The sequence below is a fragment of the Littorina saxatilis genome, linkage group LG15, assembly GCF_037325665.1.
Source record: "Littorina saxatilis isolate snail1 linkage group LG15, US_GU_Lsax_2.0, whole genome shotgun sequence".
NCBI lineage: Eukaryota > Metazoa > Mollusca > Gastropoda > Littorinimorpha > Littorinidae > Littorina > Littorina saxatilis.
The window spans coordinates 7,321,508-7,342,569 of record NC_090259.1 but is presented as its reverse complement, the minus strand read 5'-3'; the positions used below and the strand labels follow the sequence as shown (position 1 = coordinate 7,342,569).

The 21,062-nt window shown below is 44.4% G+C and overlaps 2 protein-coding genes and 1 long non-coding RNA gene across 3 annotated transcripts in view; 1 reads left to right on the top strand and 2 right to left on the bottom strand.

Moving 5' to 3' along the window:
• LOC138948397 (uncharacterized) overlaps positions 1–21,062 on the bottom strand; it is a 319,572-nt gene that overhangs the window by 65,254 nt on the left and 233,256 nt on the right. The window lies entirely within an intron of this gene.
• Positions 1–21,062, bottom strand: part of LOC138948394 (uncharacterized) — a 290,382-nt gene that overhangs the window by 176,930 nt on the left and 92,390 nt on the right. The gene's annotated exons all lie outside the window — the stretch shown is intronic.
• On the top strand, positions 3,749–19,959 carry LOC138948392 (E3 ubiquitin-protein ligase TRIM33-like; the record flags this gene model as incomplete). The annotated part of the gene is given in 4 exon segments (XM_070319924.1): positions 3,749–3,850; positions 7,816–8,948; positions 16,070–16,213; positions 19,804–19,959. Coding segments are annotated over 3 exon segments (1,425 nt in total), but the record flags the coding sequence as incomplete, so codon positions are not given.

Here is a 21,062-nt window from a genome sequence, read left to right as displayed (position 1 = left end):
CTTGCCAATAACAATACATGTACTAGTACTTGTTTTTTGACAGCTATCTGTATGTCAATCTCTCCATCTATTTCTCTCTCCCTCCCTCCCTGGGACTGACCTTGACTTGAATGTGTTACAGGACTCAGCACACACGCCACGAGGGATATGAGCAGAAACCCTCTCATTTCTCCTCTTCAAGACAGAAATCGGTTCACCATTCTGAATGTTCCTGGCGCAGTGTGATCAGAACCATGACGTCATTTTACAAGCAGACTCGCACGTCATATCTCGGTAACGCAGGTGCTCGGAACACGTGAAATGTCAGTCTCGGTTGTGCAGACACTACAACTAATAATTATAATGCTGCGTTGCCCAAAACAAATAACGGTTTTGGGTGTGACGAAAAAAAGAACAGGGCCGGAGTGCTATGTTAATTATGAGCAGTTCTTCCACGCCCATTAAAAAAATATGACACTACCAGCATGTTTCCGCATATTGAGCCAGAATTTTTAGTTTGGGCAAATCGAAAATAGTTCTCGAGATAGGTGTGACCACATGACGTCATTTATACTTTCGTCATCGAAGATCTTTCCTATTTCAATCAGTGTCATTTCCCAGTTCTGTGTTCTGCGGTCGTTTTGACTGATTTGACAAGTTAATAAAACCAATGACATTTTATTTTTGCGAAGCAACTGAATATGACAAGAAAAGAAAGCGTGCAGAAGTATTTTTGGGTCCTGCCAGACTGTATGACCAACGATTTCTCCCTTGGAAGAAAATTAAGATGTCTGCTTTTCGTTTGAACGCAAAATCGCAAAGAAATGTTGATCATTTGCGCTGATGGGGTCTATGTCGACCAAAAGAGTGGGATTCTCTGTAGGTCGAGTTCCTGTAGGTGGATTCCCTGTATACCTAAGACTTTAAAATTGGCAATCTAGTATACAGGGAATCCCACAGGGTGCAGGTTTTCAAAAGAACTTGCAAACCATACTCGAATTTCTAAGAAATATCAAAAAAAGATCGAAAAACTTCAAATTCTAACGATGTCGCTAAGCATCACGTGACTTTCATTGATATTGGCGAAACGCTACAGGAACTACACCCTGTATACAAGATTGCCAATTTTAAAGTCTTAGGTATACAGGGAATCCACCTACAGGAACTCGACCTACAGTGAATCCCATTCTTTTGGTCGACATAGACCCCAACAGCATCATTTGCTCCGGAACTGCAACATCAATTTACCATAACTAAACATTCTGGCTCAATATGCGAAAACATAGTCTGGTAGTGTCATATTTTATAAATGGATTTGGAAGAATTGTTCATAATTTACATAGCGCTTCGGCCCTGTTCTTGTTTTCGTCACACCCAAAACCGTTATTTGTTTTGGGCGACGCAGCGTTATAATGCGGAACTATTCTCTAGCATTTCTGAAGCCAGAATATATTTTATTTTTTTCAAATTGCATCTAAAATAGGTTTGTTGTCATGATTTTAAGTAGGTAGGGTGCACACACCCCTCGGACACGTTTTGTAAAAAAAAAAAAAAAAGGACCCCCGGCCCCCCCCCCCCCCCCACATTCAAATGTAGAATTTTTAAAACAAAATCATGAACATTATGAACAAAGTTTATCATATTATTCTGTGTGCGAAAAGAATAAATAAAATATATTCAGGCTTTTGAAATCCCAGAGAAAAGCTCCGCATTTACAAAAAAAAGTAAATACCAAAAAGTAAAAATTGGCCAAATGGCACTTATATTATCATCATTGAAATAATGTTCAAATACCGATATTTCAACACCACGTAAAGAGTGCCCCCGCCTTTGACCCCCCCCCCCCCCCCTATAAACATCATATAATGACAATGACAACAACATTAGAGATATTATAAACAAAATAACCAATTATGCAGTGCTACTGTAAATATATGTCAAATGTCAAAGGTGTCCTTGCCGGGATTATTCAACACAATAGCAGTCAGGCCCGGCTTAGCCCCGGTGTTTCTCATTTACCCTCTCTCAGAAACTTCCAGAATGTTATTCCAATAATAAGAACAGATGAACGTATGTGCTCATACATTTGGATTACAAGACTGGGAGACAATTCAAAAGTATTAACATCAACCCAAGTGTTTTTGATGAAAAATAACTTTGGCATGAGTTATCTCCTTTCCTTGGGAACATTGTAGATACTTGAGCAGCAGGTCTAACTTGGACCGGCACGGTGGCCTAGTGGTAAGGCGTCCGCCCCGTGATCGGGAGGTCGTGGGTTCGAACCCCGGCCGGGTCATACCTAAGACTTTAAAATTGGCAATCTAGTGGCTGCTCCGCCTGGCGTCTGGCATTATGGGGTTAGTGCTAGGACTGGTTGGTCCGGTGTCAGAATAATGTGACTGGGTGAGACATGAAGCCTGTGCTGCGACTTTTGTCTTGTGTGTGGCGCACGTTATATGTCAAAGCAGCACCGCCCTGATATGGCCCTTCGTGGTCGGCTGGGCGTTAAGCAAACAAACAAACAAACAAACAAACAAACAAACAAACAAGGTCTAACTTGAACTCTTTACATTCGTGACAATGATCAGACATGCCATCCTCAACTCAGGTCAAAATGAGTTCGGCTCATTCTATCCCTGACAGGATGCCTTGGTTTTCCTTGTCTGGCGAGGAAATCGATTTTTTTTATTTTTTTTTACATATTTAGATCTTTTCGTAATGTGTTATGGATGTAAGCAGATTCGCGATTGTCGACAATGATTTTTCATGGTGTTGTGTAATTTTTAAATTACAAAGGAATTGATATGTAAGACAGTTTCAAGCGAGCTATTTTTCGCGGCTGTATTTACTGTGCAAACAACTCTAAATATGGCAAAAGTGTCACGTGATAATCAACCGTTTGGTTTCCGCGCTCGCTGGAGCAGACGATTTTTTGACAGTGATGCAACCATATATTACGGTCTCCTTCCGGCAGCAGTCCCACAATTTCGACTTGTTTTGACCTTAGAACGATGTCTTTATCATAACTGTGAAGAACAGAACGGAGATCACTGTCGAAGTCGGCCAATCTGCAATCATTTTCGTCTCGCGAACACTGCTCGTGAACAACATATGGGAGATAACTCTGTATTCTTGTTTTGATAGATTTGCGTAGGACTTTAGCGTCCGGTCAGAGAGATAACTGGCGATAGCCGTTGAGCGATGATGATCAGAATGCAGACATGCTAAGTTACCCCCTTTCAATGTGTGGGCGTATTTTGTAGTGTGCTCCACTAACTCAGGAGATGTTGTCAACTTTGGCCACCCGGCGTCGGCTGGGTCGGCGGAGAGGGGTAGGGAAGATAGACACAGGACTAAAGAATACCATGCCAGTTATATTTTCTTTATTCCTGTGTCTATCTTCCCTCCTCCTCTCCGCCGACCCGACCGAAGCCGGGTGGCCACAAGCCACAACATACACAGTTGACTACATCTCCTGAGTTAGTGAAGCACACTACAAAATAGGTGTGTGTCTTTGTGTCCGTGAGTGATGGTCCAGCGAGTCCGGCCCTAACACAGAGTTCTCCTTCCCCTTGTTACAAATGTATAACCAAGCAAGAGTTACCTCCCTGTGCTTCTATCATTGTTAAACAATAAAGGGTAAACAAAACAAAACAAGAGAACCACGGCAACATTATTTCATGTGCCTATGTTTGTTAAGAAACTCGACCGAGTCGAATTAGGTACACCTGCACCGTTACGCTCGTCACGTGACAAGGACACTCGTACTGTCAGCCATTTTCGAGTCTTTACGGAGCGGATCAGCCTGTCCCCTATATCATCACTGCAACCGACGTTAGTGTGTGCTCGCCTCTGTCTTCACATTTAACACGTAAGTTACCTTTAGGTTCTGTTACTGCTATGTGTGTTTTGTGTTAGCGTTGTGAGAATAACTGAGTGTATGATCAGTGTTGCTTCCGCCGGCAACACATAACGTAGGCCGAGACAGACCAAGCGATAAAATGGCACTGCGGTTCATGTGCCCTCAAAACAGCCATTGGAAACAGGCGAACGTTCCAGCTCTTTTTATCTGTTGTTAAAGGTTGTGTGGTGTGATTATCGCTTGGTTAAATGTAACAAAAGAAGCGTAGCCCCGAATTATTATTGCCACTCCGAGGGCTCCTGCCTTTCATGAAGAGATCAGAAACCGTAAGACGGCCCAATTTCTGTGTTTAAAAATAAACACTAGTGGGTCCCCAACTGACGACCACACCAGGCTGAATGAGTGACAGCAAGACATAAACGAAAGTCGGATTGTCGGGCTTGGTCGTGTCGCACTGGGCATTGCAACACTGGGGCTGTGGCTGGAATCAGTCGGCCCTGTTATGAATGCACTGACACAGTCACATAGATACATTGACTCACACACGCACACACACTGTTAAAACAAGTATGCAGCAGCACTACAGTCACACACACACACACACACACACACACACACACACACACACACACAGTGACACACATGACACGCGGCACACACACACATGACACGCACATACACACACACACACACACACACACACAGTGACACACATGACACGCGGCACACACACACGTACACATACACACACACACACACACACAATGACACACACACACACTGTCACACAAACTCACGGCACACACTGACATACACATACACACATACACACACACACAGTGACACTCATGTGACTGACACATGCCACGCCGCACACACATCGCTCTGCGTTTCTCTCTCTCTCTCCCCCCCCCCCTCTCTCTCTCTCTCTCTCTCTCTCTCTCTCTCTCTCTCTCTCCCCCTCTCTCTCTCTCTCTCTCTCTCTCTCTCTCTCTCTCTCTCGCTCTCTCTCTCTCTGTCTCTCGCTCTTTCTCTCTTTGTGTGTCTCTCGCTCTGCTCTCTCTCTCTCTCTCTCTCTCTCTCTCTCTCTCTCTCTCTCTCTCTCTCTCTTTTGTTTTCTCTCTTTATAAACGAGTTGGCTTTAGAAGTTATTGAAAAAGGAAGACATGGTGCACAGTTTTTGAATGATTATATGGAGCTATTTATTTTATTATTGGCTGATGATGTTCTTCTATTATCTGAGACTGTGGTTGGTCTACAGACGCAGTTGAATAATTTGCAACATGCAGCATCAAATTTACACCTTAAAGTAAATATGAATAAGAGTAATATTGTTGTTTTTCGGAAGGGTGGATACTTGAGTGTAAGAGAGAAATGGAAAAAGATAATGCCAGTGGTTAATGTTTATAAGTATTTAGGAATATTGTTCTCCACAACCTCGCGCCCCCTAATTGGCGTAGAGGCGCGTCCCCCGGGTGGTGGATGGGGGAGCCTTCTCTACTAACTTCTGAGAGAAGGTCGCATCACTCTCGATGCCGTGAACCTAATTAGGATCTTTTTCTTGTTTCTTCTCTATTTCTGCCTCCCCAAAGTCCTTTTACTTTCCTTTTCTCACCCATAAAATTCTTCACTTTTTACCCTTGTTAAGTGGTTCTTGTATAGAATATAGTCAATGTTTGTAAAGATTTTAGTCAAGCAGTATGTAAGAAATGTTTAGTCCTTTGTACTGGAAACTTGCATTCTCCCAGTAAGGTCATATATTGTACTACGTTGCAAGCCCCTGGAGCAATTTTTTGATTAGTGCTTTTGTGAACAAGAAACACTTAACAAGTGGCTCTATCCCATCTCCCCCCTTTCCCCTATCCCATATCCCCCCTTTCCCTCGTCGCGATATAACCTTCGTGGTTGAAAACGACGTTAAACACCAAATAAAGAAAGAAAGTTCTCCACAAAACTCAGTTTTACCGCCACTTGTTGTGACCTTGTAAGCAAAGCGAAAAACGCATTGTTGTGTATATATTACAAAATTTGTCCAAGCTTGGTAATAATAATTTGAAAGTTTATTTAAAATTATTTGATTCTCAGGTTTTGCCAATTGCAATATATGGAGCTGAACTGTGGGGTCTTGAGAATTCTGCATTACAGTCTGAAAAAGTTCATTTATTTGCCCTAAAGAAATTTCTTGGTGTTGGATCACGCACACCCAACGATTTTGTGTACGGAGAGATGAATAGGTATCCCATTTATGTGAATGCTGCAATACGTTGTGTTAAATACTGGTTGAAGTTGTTAAGAATGGACGTAAATAGATTGCCACATAAAGCCTATAAAATGTTGCGTGAACTGGATGAAAGAGGTAAAAGAAACTGGGTGTCTAGCGTACGTTGTAAATTATGTCAGAATGGTTTTGGGTTTGTATGGATGAATCAAGGAGTGCAAGATGAGAACCGTTTTTTGAAAGATTTCAGAGAAAGATTGATTGATTGTAGATGGCAGGAATGGAATTTTCATGTTCAGAACAGTGATAGATTTGCGTTATACATTTTGCACTGTGCACGAAGTAAAACCTTATTTATTATTGAACATGGATAGGCATTTGAAAATTATTATGGCAAGATTCCGAGGTGGAATAACAGAACTATTTGTGCACGTTAATCGATATAAGAGATACGATGCGGATATGTTGTTATGCCCATTGTGCAGGGAACGTAAGGAAGATGAGTTTCATTTTGTGCTTTGTTGCCCCGCACTTCGTGATTTGCGATGCCAGTTTATTCCTGCTAAATTTTATAGAAACCCAAGTTTACACAAGTTTTCTATGCTTATGGCATCTGTGAATGAAGGTATTGTTCGAAAGTTGTCAGTTTATGTGTACAAAGCATTTCGGCAACGTAGTGTTGTTATGTCTTAGTTCATGTAAGCCTACGATATATTTTATTTGAAATGTAATGTCTTAGTTCGTGTATGATTTATTTCATTTGATTTGTGAGCAAATGTCATTATGTCATTGTATATATATATGTTCACCCCCCTCATAAGGGGCTATGGCCTAAATGAGTAAACAATCCAATCTCTCTCTCTCTGTCTCTCTCTAACCGCGATATCCAGTACACAACAAAGTAGCACAAGTTAAAAGTGACACTTAATAATATCTTACAAGAAAAATGTCTCTCGTCGCCCCAAGAACTATACAGTTCAGGTTCGGGGTTGTAACAATGTGACCACACACCAGGAATACCTGAAACTAAACGTTTCAGCGCTGAGTTATTCAAATTGAAAAGGGCTATGTTTTGAGTGGGCATTCCAGACTGTAATTCTCAGTGTGACTCCTTTTTGCGCGAGTCATAATTTTCGTCCTACCTTTCGACGCTGAGCATTTCATGCGCTATTCCTAGAGATACAGATTTGAAAATGAACCGAGAGCTATTGAGTTCGTTTTGGGAGTTGAACAGATGACAACACACACGAAGAAGGTCTTAGAACTAGTGTTTGAGCGTTCTATTTTTCAAATCTTAATGCTGTGTTTGGTAGTCATTTCAGACCGCGATATTCTCCAAGGGTCATTGTGTTTATTTCTGTTATGCGAAGCGTTTTAGCCCTGTATGGCACGGAATGTGCACGCTCAAGCTAGACAGTAGGTTTGGCTTCCTCAATCCAACGGTCTGAATCTGCTTTGACGAATTGGTATCTATCAGGACTAAATCAAATATGATGACGGACGGAAGTCCGAACTCCTGACACAGGAGAGCTGGATGAAGCAAACCACACGCTGATTAAAATTCATTTAATTATTTGGCAAAGTTTCGGCGCAGTTTTGAGCAAATCATTGCAGGTGTTTCTAAATTACAGTACAGCAAGTGCCCCTTAAACGTGTTAAGGTCCAAATCGTCAGAAAACTTTCCAAAATAGCGCTTTAGGTATGCTATCTGTACACAACTGGCATATGGATGATATTCTCTGGTTTGTTGTTGCAGCGTGAGAAATGGCGACGTCTTCACTCCCGGTAGACCCGAATGAAATGCAATGCAGCATTTGTCACGAACTTTTCGTGGAACCCAAAATTCTTCCCTGTGGTCACTTGCTGTGTCGTCAATGCCTGTTGTCATGGCTTCAATCACAAGCGGAAGCCGCCCGGTGTCCACTCGGGCGTTGTTCCATAATAGACGAGAAGGACAGGAGAAGCGGGAAAAGTGTTGTAGACATTGCAGACAGTTTCCTGACAGACAGGGCAATGGCGGCGCTGGTAGAGGCCCACCGCCTTCTGTCCGAGCAGCACGTGTGTTGTGTCTGTGTCAACGTGTCCGCTGTGTGTGTGTGCATGGACTGTGGAGACACGCTCTGTCAGAAGTGCACGACGCTGCACAAGAAACAGTCGGCCACCAAACATCACGCCGTGCACAAGCTGTCCTCACTCACGACACAAACACTGGCCGCTAAAAGTCGCAGCGCATGCGCCGTCCATGCCGACACACTTCCGGTAAAGTTCTGCCCCGCACACCGTGTGTCAGTGTGCCTGCATTGTGCCACCACCGCTCACCGCCAGTGCCCGGATGTGAGGGACGTGGAGGAGAGACGGGGGGAGGCAAGGGCGACGCTAAGAGAGCTGGCCAGCACGCTGGCTGCCCAGGAAGCGGAAGTGGCGCGAGGCATCGGTCAAGCAGACGATCAACTGACAGACATAGACCGCCAGACCAAGGCGTCCATTGCTGAAACAGACGCCATCTTTGACCATCTGACGTCAGTCATCAACACACATCGCCGTCAGGTCACGGGCACGATATTAAAAACGAGCTCAGACAAAAAGGCGGCGACACAGGACAGGAAAAACGTCCTGCTTAACCACCGAGGAAAGCTGATACTACACAAGCGTTTCGTAGAACGGTCTGAAGGGGTTGTCACTCGTGATGACGTCACAGCTTTGACCTCTGAGATGAAACCCTTTGTCAACGGTCATGTGGGCAGCACTTCGGCCTTGCTGACCCCTGCTGACGTCACACGCAGACTCACGGTGATGAGGGAGCAAGAAGAGATGTACAACGTCACCAAAGCCTTGTCTGCTCTGATAACCATCAAGGACATTCCCATCGCTGACGGGGATACTAGCGGAGTAAGTTCAAAATACTTGTTATTTTGTTTGTTTGTTTGTTTCTTTGTTTGTTAGTAAACATTCAACATTGTCATCATTTTCACGAGTTTTCATTCACAAGCACCTGGGAAATAAATCTCATGTTCCCCGGGGAATAAATCCCCGGTTACCATAGTTGCAGGAAGCCCTATTACATGGATAATCAAAAGCAAACCCAATAGAAACGCTCGAGGATTCTTCGGCTCTTTTCATTGGCGTTTCCCCAGACCTAAACAGACGACACTGCTTCGCCAAGTTCCAAATACGAACTGGCAAACTGGCAAATGTAAACAAAAAACAAAACTACCTCATCAAAGGTCATACATTTATGCTTTATCGCAAACAAATGAAACCTATCGATATGTTTTATCTTCTCACAAAGTCATGGAGTGCGTGTATCTCTGTTTGGAGAAACACGAACGTAAGTTTAAGTCAAACCAATTGACCCCTGACACACACATTTTGACCCGTGCACAAGACGTTGTATCGATAAACTACGCGCAAATAAAAAAATAATAATAAAAAAGCAAAGAACATAGCAACAAGAAATGAAGACATCTGACAAAGCCGAGCAAGCAGAATGACAAGTCTAATGAAAAACAGAGAGGCAATGAGAAACAAGATCGCGATTATCTTTCCTTCGCGGCACGACGCAAATCGTTTGTGTCCTTTGACCCAATTCGTGCAGTGCTGCACGATGCAAATCTTCTGTGACCTTTGACTCAACGTAGCTTCAATATTCGATTACTAATATTTACCACTGAAAACCGAGGGGTGGAATACCGAGAGGGGCAGGGTGGTAGGGCGATGGTGAAATGTAATGAAGAGACACGTGTAGCAATAAGAGAGAACCGATTCTGCAATAACACAAACAAGAACAAAAAACCCAACACTGACCTATATGAATATTTAATCAATAATATGATCGTCTGCGTTGCAGGTGTGCAAATGAAGGGTTGGGGGGGGGGGGGGGTAACTTGATCATTAATTTGTGTGTGTCAGTGTTTGTGTTCATGTACTGATTGTGAGGGAGGGGGAGGGTGGGGTGTGTTTCAGGTTTTGGTGTGGGTATGAAACGAGCAAAACAATACCCACACCACAAAATCTTGGAGGCAAAAAACACTCGCCGTCGCATCATTTTGTCCGCACAATATTATATGCACCAACAACCGGAAAGAAAGGTGACAATGGAAAAAGACTCATCTTTGCTTCCTGCGATTCCTTGCCCCCGACGTCGCACGATAATCCACATAACAGATCTGTTGTGAGATGGTCAACGCTGACTGTGCAAGCAAATCACCTCGTTTGAAATACGACAATCCCATCGCTCGAATGCAACATGTGGGCACTATCGTCTCAAAGGCGCTTGCTGTTGCTTTCACACACCACTCTGTAGTCGGAACCTACAGAACTTCGCATCCTCAAACCTGACATACTTGTCTCAACATTATAAACTCAAATCACACACAGTAAGTTGCTTTCGCACGCCAGCTTTGAACAACGTGCTGGGGCCCCGAACATGCATTATAATAACAGAACTCGCGTTTCAAACCATGGCTCCCTGTGTTGATTTTTCACTTAATGTTGAACCACCAAAATGATGACAAAAACGATGTTTGATGGTTTATTGCCAGACCAGCTTTTTTGTCGGTCCTCGGGGGGCATATCGACTTTTGTTTCATATTTATTGACCGCGGCCTTCGGCCTTGGTCAATAAATATGAAACAAAAGACGATATGCTCCCCCTCGGACCGACAAAAAAGCTGGTCTGTCAACAACCCATCAAACATCTTATAGTGTTATATGCCTGTTGAGTATCTTGTTCGTCCAACATTGTTATATGCCTGTTGAGTATCTTGTTCGTCCAACATTGTTATATGCCTGTTGAGTATCTTGTTCGTCCAACGTTGTTATATATGCCTGTTGAGTATCTTGTTCGTCCAACATTGTTATATGCCTGTTGAGTATCTTGTTCGTCCAACATTGTTATATGCCTGTTGAGTATCTTGTTCGTCCAACATTGTTATATGCCTGTTGAGTATCTTGTTCGTCCAACATTGTTATATATGCCTGTTGAGTATCTTGTTCGTCCAACATTGTTATATATGCCTGTTGAGTATCTTGTTCGTCCAACATTGTTATATGCCTGTTGAGTATCTTGTTCGTCCAACATTGTTATATGCCTGTTGAGTATCTTGTTCGTCCAACATTGTTATATGCCTGTTGAGTATCTTGTTCGTCCAACGTTGTTATATATGCCTGTTGAGTATCTTGTTCGTCCAACATTGTTATATGCCTGTTGAGTATCTTGTTCGTCCAACATTGTTATATGCCTGTTGAGTATCTTGTTCGTCCAACATTGTTATATGCCTGTTGAGTATCTTGTTCGTCCAACATTGTTATATTATGCCTGTTGAGTATCTTGTTCGTCCAACATTGTTATATATGCCTGTTGAGTATCTTGTTCGTCCAACATTGTTATATGCCTGTTGAGTATCTTGTTCGTCCAACATTGTTATATGCTTGTTGAGTATCTTGTTCGTCCAACATTGTTATATGCCTGTTGAGTATCTTGTTCGTCGACCGGCACGGTTGGCCTAGTGGTAAGGCGTCCGCCCCGTGATCGGGAGGTCGTGGGTTCGAACCCCGGCCGGGTCATACCTAAGACTTTAACATTGGCAATCTAGTGGCTGCTCCGCCTGGCGTGTGGCATTATGGGGTTAGTGCTAGGACTGGTTGGTCCGGTGTCAGAATAATGTGACTGGGTGAGACATGAAGCCTGTGCTGCGACTTCTGTCTTGTGTGTGGCGCACGTTATATGTCAAAGCAGCACCGCCCTGATATGGCCCTTCGTGGTCGGCTGGTCGTTAAGCAAACACGAAAACAAACAAATCTTGTTCGTCCAACATTGTTATATGCCTGTTGAGTATCTTGTTCGTCCAACATTGTTATATGCCTGTTGAGTATCTTGTTCGTCCAACATTGTTATATGCCTGTTGAGTATCTTGTTCGTCCAACATTGTTATATGCCTGTTGAGTATCTCGTTCGTCCAACATTGTTATATGCCTGTTGAGTATCTCGTTCGTCCAACATTGTTATATGCCTGTTGAGTATCTCGTTCGTCCAACATTGTTATATGCCTGTTGAGTATCTCGTTCGTCCACCATTGTTATATGCCTGTTGAGTATCTTGTTCGTCCAACATTGTTATATGCCTGTTGAGTATCTCGTTCGTCCAACATTGTTATATGCCTGTTGAGTATCTTGTTCGTCCAACATTGTTATATGCCTGTTGAGTATCTTGTTCGTCCAACATTGTTATATGCCTGTTGAGTATCTCGTTCGTCCAACATTGTTATATTATGCCTGTTGAGTATCTTGTTCGTCCAACATTGTTATATGCCTGTTGAGTATCTTGTTCGTCCAACATTGTTATATGCCTGTTGAGTATCTCGTTCGTCCAACATTGTTATATGCCTGTTGAGTATCTTGTTCGTCCAACATTGTTATATGCCTGTTGAGTATCTTGTTCGTCCAACATTGTTATATGCCTGTTGAGTATCTTGTTCGTCCAACATTGTTATATGCCTGTTGAGTATCTTGTTCGTCCAACATTGTTATATGCCTGTTGAGTATCTTGTTCGTCCAACATTGTTATATGCCTGTTGAGTATCTTGTTCGTCCAACATTGTTATATGCCTGTTGAGTATCTTGTTCGTCGACCGGCACGGTTGGCCTAGTGGTAAGGCGTCCGCCCCGTGATCGGGAGGTCGTGGGTTCGAACCCCGGCCGGGTCATACCTAAGACTTTAACATTGGCAATCTAGTGGCTGCTCCGCCTGGCGTCTGGCATTATGGGGTTAGTGCTAGGACTGGTTGGTCCGGTGTCAGAATAATGTGACTGGGTGAGACATGAAGCCTGTGCTGCGACTTCTGTCTTGTGTGTGGCGCACGTTATATATGTCAAAGCAGCACCGCCCTGATATGGCCCTTCGTGGTCGGCTGGGCGTTAAGCAAACAAACAAACAAATCTTGTTCGTCCAACATTGTTATATGCCTGTTGAGTATCTTGTTCGTCCAACATTGTTATATGCCTGTTGAGTATCTTGTTCGTCCTCTTTAAAGACCGATAGGTTATAATTGACAACCAAACCACGAGAAAATAAAAGTTATTAGTTTATTAAAGATGATATTCTTTGGTAGATCGAAGTAATAACAATAACAAAACTTGATTTTCGATTAAAATAAATCCACTAAAATGGAAAAGTGACTTTCTAATGTGAGGTGCTCTGAACTGTTTTTCTTTTTACAACAATTTGGGCAACATTTAATCATACAGTACTCCTCGGATAAGGTGACCCCCCTTGGGACCAAAAAAAATCGTGATCTTATCCGAGGGACACGTTAACCGATCCTCGGATAAGATCAATTTCAGTAGAAAAAAATTGATCTTATCCGAGGAGATCAGAGTTTAGTTTGGGGCCCCATAAAGACTTCCCGCCAATTGAAAGTCAATGACGTAATAATGGGCAGATCCAGAGAGAGACACACACTGACATACATACTGACACTGACACAGAGACCATCAGCTGCATTAGAGAGAGAGAGAGAGAGAGAGAGAGAGAGAGAGAGAGAGAGAGAGAGAGAGAGAGAGAGAGAGAGAGAGGATGTGAGGTAAGACAGACAGACATAGAAAGAGAGACACAGACAAACTGATCATGACAGACAGAGATAAAGAGAGCAGACGGAGAGAGAGACATAGAGTTAAAAAGAGGGAGATCGAGAGAGAGAGAGAGAGAGTAGGGGGGGGAATTGAAAGGAAGAGAGAGAGAGGGAGAGAGAGAGAGAGAGAGAGAGAGAGAGAGAGAGAGAGAGAGAGAGAGAGAGAGAGAGAGAAAGAGACATGATAGAAGAGAGAGAGATGGCCAGAGGGGCAAAGATAGAGAGAAAGAGAGAGAGGAGAGGGGTCGGAGACAGAGAGTGACAGACAGACAGACAGAAACAGAGACCATGAGAGAAGAGAGAGAGGGGGAACGAAAGAGAGAGACTGACTGACTATTAGGGTTTAACGTCCTCTTAGACCAACTGGTCTATATTGGGACAGGTATTGGTAATACGTTGAAGATATGGTGTGATACTTTGATTCGAACAAGCCCGCTGTGGCTTTCTTCTTTGACACATCAGCATTGGGTTTCAATCAATCAATCAATGAGTCTTATATCGCGCATATTCCGTGGGTACAGTTCTAGGCGCTCTGCAGTGATGCCGTGTGAGATGAATTTTTATACGGCCAGTAGATTGCAGCCATTTCGGCGCATATTTACCTTTCACGGCCTATTATTCCAAGTCACACGGGTATAGGTAGACAATTATTAACTGTGCCTAAGCAATTTTGCCAGGAAAGACCCTTTTGTCAATCGTGGGATCTTTAACGTGCACACCCAATTTAGTGTACACGGGGGGAGGTTCGGACACCGAAGAGAGTCTGCACACAAAGTTGACTCTGTGAAATAAATTTCCGCCGAACCTGGGATCGAACTCACGCTGACAGCGGCCAACTGAATACAAATCCAGCGCGCTACCAACTGAGCTATATCCCCGCCCCAAAGAGAGAGAGAGAGAGAGAGAGAGCTTCCAAATATCGTCAAAGTATCGAAATACGATCATGATAATCGGAGACGAGAGATGATGCATGCGTGTCTTCGTGTTTTCCAAGCCCTGAGACTTTCGCTGTGAACGTGGGATCTTTTTCGTGCGCATGTGTGCACACGGGGGTGTTCGGACACCGAAGAGAGTCTGCACAAAGTTGACTCCGAGAAATAAATCTCTCGCCGAACGTGGGGATCGAACCCACGCTGATAGCGACCAACTGGCTACAAAGCCAGCGCACTACCAACTGAGCTACGTCCCCGCCCCAAAGAGAGAGAGAGAGAGAGAGCTTCCAAATATCTCAAATCTTCAACAATGTCTTTTATTTTGGCCTAAAATTGGCACTACTCAGCAGCACACGGAAACCGGCAGGAAAACAAGCAGACGTGACATGACGAACTGGCAATTTGATTGGTTCAACGACTTTTTTGGCGGGAACTATTTTCCAAGTTTTATTTGCGAAAGATTTCCTCATCCTTCTCTTTGGGGTAAAATAATCGGGCCAAATAATCTGATTTGTGCGTCACTTCTCTTTTGACGTCATATGGAGAAAAAACCTGTCAAGGCCGCAAAATTGGGAGATTTTTTTCCGTTTCAGTTTCGCTTGATCTTAAACGGTGGTCTTCTGCATTTAGAGACCAGAACGGGGGTCACCTAAAAAGAGGTGTTCCCGTATCCGAGGTCACGCTAAGCGAGGTTTTCTTAGTCATACAAAGAAGGCTTTAGGTCGGGACCAACACCCTGATTGATGTTATCAGAGGTGTGACCTTAAACGGTAGTGACGTTAACCGGGGGGGTACTGTAATCTGATGACGTTTACATTTGTGCGTCACTTCTCTTTTGACGTCATATGGAGAAAAAACCTGTCAAGGCCGCAAAATTGGGAGATTTTTTTCCTTTCAGTTTCGCTTGATCTTAAACCGTGGTCTTCTGCATTTAGAGACCAGAACGGGGGTCACCTAAAAAGAGGTGTTCCCGTATCCGAGGTCACGCTAAGCGAGGTTTTCTTAGTCATACAAAGAAGGCTTTAGGTCGGGACCAACACCCTGATTGATGTTATCAGAGGTGTGACCTTAAACGGTAGTGACGTTAACCGGGGGGTACTGTAATCTGATGACGTTTACATTTGTGCGTCACTTCTCTTTTGACGTCATATGGAGAAAAAACCTGTCAAGGCCGCAAAATTGGGAGATTTTTTTCTTTCAGTTTCGCTTGATCTTAAACGGTGGTCTTCTGCATTTAGAGACCAGAACGGGGGTCACCTAAAAAGAGGTGTTCCCGTATCCGAGGTCACGCTAAGCGAGGTTTTCTTAGTCATACAAAGAAGGCTTTAGGTCGGGACCAACACCCTGATTGATGTTATCAGAGGTGTGACCTTAAACGGTAGTGACGTTAACCGGGGAGTACTGTATCGAGCGAGTGAACATTTTTTTTATTTTTATTTTTATTTTGCAGCCGGCATCGTTCTATTTCCATGACAACCACGGGACGAACATCGTCCTCAGTAACAACCATAAGACAGCAGAGAGGAAGGGCCGCGGTTACCGAAACGGAATCGTTGTGTCTCGGTATCCCATCGAGGTCAACAAGCTGTATGAGGTAAATGGGTGTATCCTACAGACGTGAGAGAGAGCAACCATGTCATAACTGCACCATATCTTCACGTGTGTGCATATCATGTAAATTAGAGCGGGTCGAACTACAGTCTGACAGAGACCTCAAGAGTAATTTTCTACTGCTTATGATGACCAAACATTTGTCGTTTCCTCTGTACGAATTTTGAGAATTCGAAGGTGACGTTATAACTTTTTTCGTAGATTCTTTTTGCACTTCATTTCGTTTTTGACGTCAGAGATTTGGAAGAGAGGTTCAGGATGACGCATTCTTAGTGGATTGTGTTTGGAAATAACTCTGGCAGAATGTTAAAGGGGCGTGGCAGAGTAAGAGCCCCTTTTACTGATGCAAGCTTTTCAAAGTGAGACAAAGCAACTAAGACCTCTTTCTTTCTTTATTTGGTGTTCAACGTCGTTTTCAACCATTCAAGGTTATATCGCGACGGACTAAGACCTCTGCTTGGATTGTAACCTGGCATAGCGACGAACAACCCACTCTGGTTATCATGTGTATGTTATGCAGCGTGCGCTTTTTATACCAATAAACACCTAACCCTGATTGTCATGCGTGTGGTAATGATGGTAATTATGGTAATTATGGTAATTATGCATACCAAACATCAACAGCGTAAAGTTTTGTTAAATAAAGTGTTTCCTGTAAAGCCGGCCTTCCTGTCAAACTTCGAAGTCAATTCATAAAAAAAAAATTCCCACCCGGCACAGGTAGCATTCAGGACGTTCAGTTTTTGGATGTGTCCAACTAAAGGGAGGGTCATACCCCATGCATGTGTCCAACTAAAGGGAGGGTCATACCCCATGCATGTGTCCAACTAAAGGGAGGGTCATACCCCATGCATGTGTCCAACTAAAGGGAGGGTCATACCCCATGCATGTGTCCAACTAAAGGGAGGGTCATACCCCAGGCATGTGTCCAACTAAAGGGAGGGTCATCCCCCATGCATGTGTCCAACTAAAGGGAGGGTCATACCCCATGCATGTGTCCAACTAAAGGGAGGGTCATACCCCATGCATGTGTCCAACTAAAGGGGTGGTCATACCCCATGCATGTGTCCAACTAAAGGGGTGGTCATACCCCATGCATGTGTCTAACTAAAGGGGTGGTCATACCCCATGCATGTGTCCAACTAAAGGGGTGGTCATACCCCATGCATGTGTCCAACTAAAGGTGTGGCCATACCCCATGCATGTGTCTAACTAAAGGGAGGGTCATACCCCATGCATGTGTCCAACTAAAGGGGTTGTCATACCCCATGCATGTGTCCAACTAAAGGGGTGGTCATACCCCATGCATGTGTCCAACTAAAGGGGTGGTCATACCCCATGCATGTGTCCAACTAAAGGGGTGGTCATACCCCATACATATGTCCAACTAAAGGGAGGGTCATCCCCCATGCATGTGTCCAACTAAAAGGGTGGTCATACCCCATGCATGTGTCCAACTAAAAGGGTGGTCATACCCCATGCATGTGTCCAACTAAAGGTGTGGCCATACCCCATGCATGTGTCTAACTAAAGGGAGGGTCATACCCCATGCATGTGTCCAACTAAAGGGGTTGTCATACCCCATGCATGTGTTCAACTAAAGGGGTGGTCATACCCCATGCATGTGTCCAACTAAAGGGGTGGTCATACCCCATGCATGTGTCCAACTAAAGGGGTGGTCATACCCCATGCATGTGTCCAACTTAAGGGAGGGTCATCCCCCATGCATGTGTCCAACTAAAGGGAGGGTCATACCCCAGGCATGTGTCAAACTAAAGGGAGGGTCATACCCCAGGCATGTGTCAAACTAAAGGGAGGGTCATTCCCCAGGCATGTGTCAAACTAAAGGGAGGGTCATACCCCAGGCATGTGTCAAACTAAAGGGAGGGTCATACCCCAGGCATGTGTCAAACTAAAGGGAGGGTCATACCCATGCATGTGTCCAACTAAAGGGAGGGTCATACCCCATGCATGTGTCCAACTAAAGGGAGGGTCATACCCCAGGCATGTGTCAAACTAAAGGGAGGGTCATACCCCAGGCATGTGTCAAACTAAAGGGAGGGTCATTCCCCATGCATGTGTCCAACTAAAGGGGTGGTCATACCCCATGCATGTGTCCAACTAAAGGGGTGGTCATACCCCATGCATGTGTCTAACTAAAGGGGTGGTCATACCCCATGCATGTGTCCAACTAAAGGGGTGGTCATACCCCATACATGTGTCCAACTAAAGGGAGGGTCATACCCCATGCATGTGTCCAACTAAAGGGAGGGTCATCCCCCTTGCATGTGTCCAACTAAAGGGAGGGTCATACCCCATGCATGACCTGGCCAGACCTGAGATAGTGACTAGAAATATTGGCACGGAAAGGACTGCGCTTTTAAAATGGCCATAGGCCTACTCGTGACGGTGGAGGGATGGTCTTATCCTTGTCCAATGGCCATAGGCCTAGTAGTGACAGTGGAGGGGTGGTCTTATCCTTGTCAAATGGCCATAGGCCTAGTAGTGACAGTGGAGGGGTGGTCTTATCCTTGTCAAATGGCCATAGGCCTAGTAGTGACAGTGGAGGGATGGTCTTATCCTTGTCAAATGGCCATAGGCCTACTATAGTGACAGTGGAGGGATGGTCTTATCCTTATCAAAGGGCCATAGACCTACTAGTGACAGTGGAGGGATGGTCTTATCCTTGTCAAATGGCCAAATGCCTACAAGTGACAGTGGAGGGGTGGTCGTATCCTTGTCAAATGGCCAAATGCCTACAAGTGACAGTGGAGGGGTGGTCGTATCCTTGTCAAATGGCCATAGGCCTACTAGTGACAGTGGAGGGGTGGTCGTATCCTTGTCAAATGGCCATAGGCCTACTATAGTGACAGTGGAGGGGTGGTCTTATCCTTGTCAAATGGCCATAGGCCTACTAGTGACAGTGGAGGGATGGTCGTATCCTTGTCAAATGGCCAAATGCCAACAAGTGACAGTGGAGGGGTGGTCGTATCCTTGAGGGGTGGTCTTATCCTTGTCAAATGGCTAAAGGCCTACTAGTGACAGTGGAGGGGTGGTCTTATCCTTGTCAAATGGCTAAAGGCCTACTAGTGACAGTGGAGGGGTGGTCTTATCCTTGTCAAATGGCCATAGGCCTACTAGTGACAGATGAGGGGTGGTCTTATCCTTGTCAAATGCCTAGGCAGAGTTGAGGTAGGGTACTGAACTGTTTTCACGGGAAGGTATGACGGCTTACTATCGCCAAAACCGCATCATTGAAATGTTCACGTAAAAATTACAATTATGTGGTGGAAGTTACTAATTTTCACGCGAAATGTACAATTATATGGTGAAAATGACTCATTTTCTTCCAAAGATAATGATTTACTTTCAGTTTTGGCTCAAGTAATCCGTCTGGAAGTGAGCCAGATCTAAACATTATTAATGTTGGCGCTAGTACGCCGTGATAGAAAGGACTGTACATTTATAATTTCGATACATGTCCAAGTCGAGGGAGGATATTGATCTTGTGTGACCTGCCTATGATTATTTGGGGAAGCGTTGGAACTGTGTTCACATGTTGCACGTGTGTAGATATGCATGGACAAGGCTGACGGACCAGAGGGCTGGTACTTACCGGTGGGCGTTGTGACGTCATCACCCTTCTCTATGACCTTGCCGGCAAGGTCCGGTTTCTGGGACAAGGCCGTGGTGGTGTGGGCAGGCAACGTCACGGATCATGGAGCTCAGGTTAGCATGACGTCATGGTGGTGATGAGAGGTGGCGGTCATCTCTGTCTGTTGGTCTGTCTGTGAGTGTCTCTTTTTGTCTCCATCATTCTCTGTCTCCATGTGTGTGTGTGTGTGTGTGTGTGTGTCTGTGTCTGCGTGTGTGTCTGTGTGACTTCAGTTTATCATGGTATTAAACCGTTGTGTACCCCACCACGGAGCTGACTAGGCTTTTACATGGTATTAAACCGTTGTGTACCCCACCACGAAGCTGATAAGGCTTTTACATGGTATTAAACCGTTGTGTACCCCACCACGAAGCTGATAAGGCTTTTACATGGTATTAAACCGTTGTGTACCCCACCACGGAGCTGATAAGGCTTTTACATGGTATTAAACCGTTGTGTACCCCACCACGAAGCTGATAAGGCTTTTACATGGTATTAAACCGTTGTGTACCCCACCACGAAGCTGACTAGGCTTGTACATGGTATTAAACCGTTGTGTACCTCACCACGAAGCTGACTAGGCTTGTACATGGTATTAAACCGTTGTGTACCCCACCACGAAGCTGACTAGGTTTGTACATGGTATTAAACCATCTCTCCACTTGGACACGTACACACATCAATACCTTGACTGCTTTCTGTGTTGAGTCACAATCTGTCGAATTAATTTCTTGAAAAGCCTCTAGTTGCTTTTTTTAAAAATTAATTGATCCACACATTCCAACTGTGCTCAGACAGCGCCCAGGCTGTTCCGAAGTGTTGGGAATGTGACCAAATGGAGGGGTAGTCGTATACCATGTACATGCCTGTGTTGGGAATGTGACCAAATGGAGGGGAAGTCGTATACCATGTACATGCCTGTGTTGGGAATGTGACGAAATGGAGGGGAAGTCGTATACCATGTACATGCCTGTGTTGGGAATGTGACCAAATGGAGGGGAAGTCGTATACCATGTACATGCCTGTGTTGGGAATGTGACCAAATGGAGGGGAAGTCGTATACCATGTACATGCCTGTGTTGGGAATGTGACCAAATGGAGGGGAAGTCGTATACCATGTACATGCCTGTGTTGGGAATGTGACCAAATGGAGGGGAAGTCGTATACCATGTACATG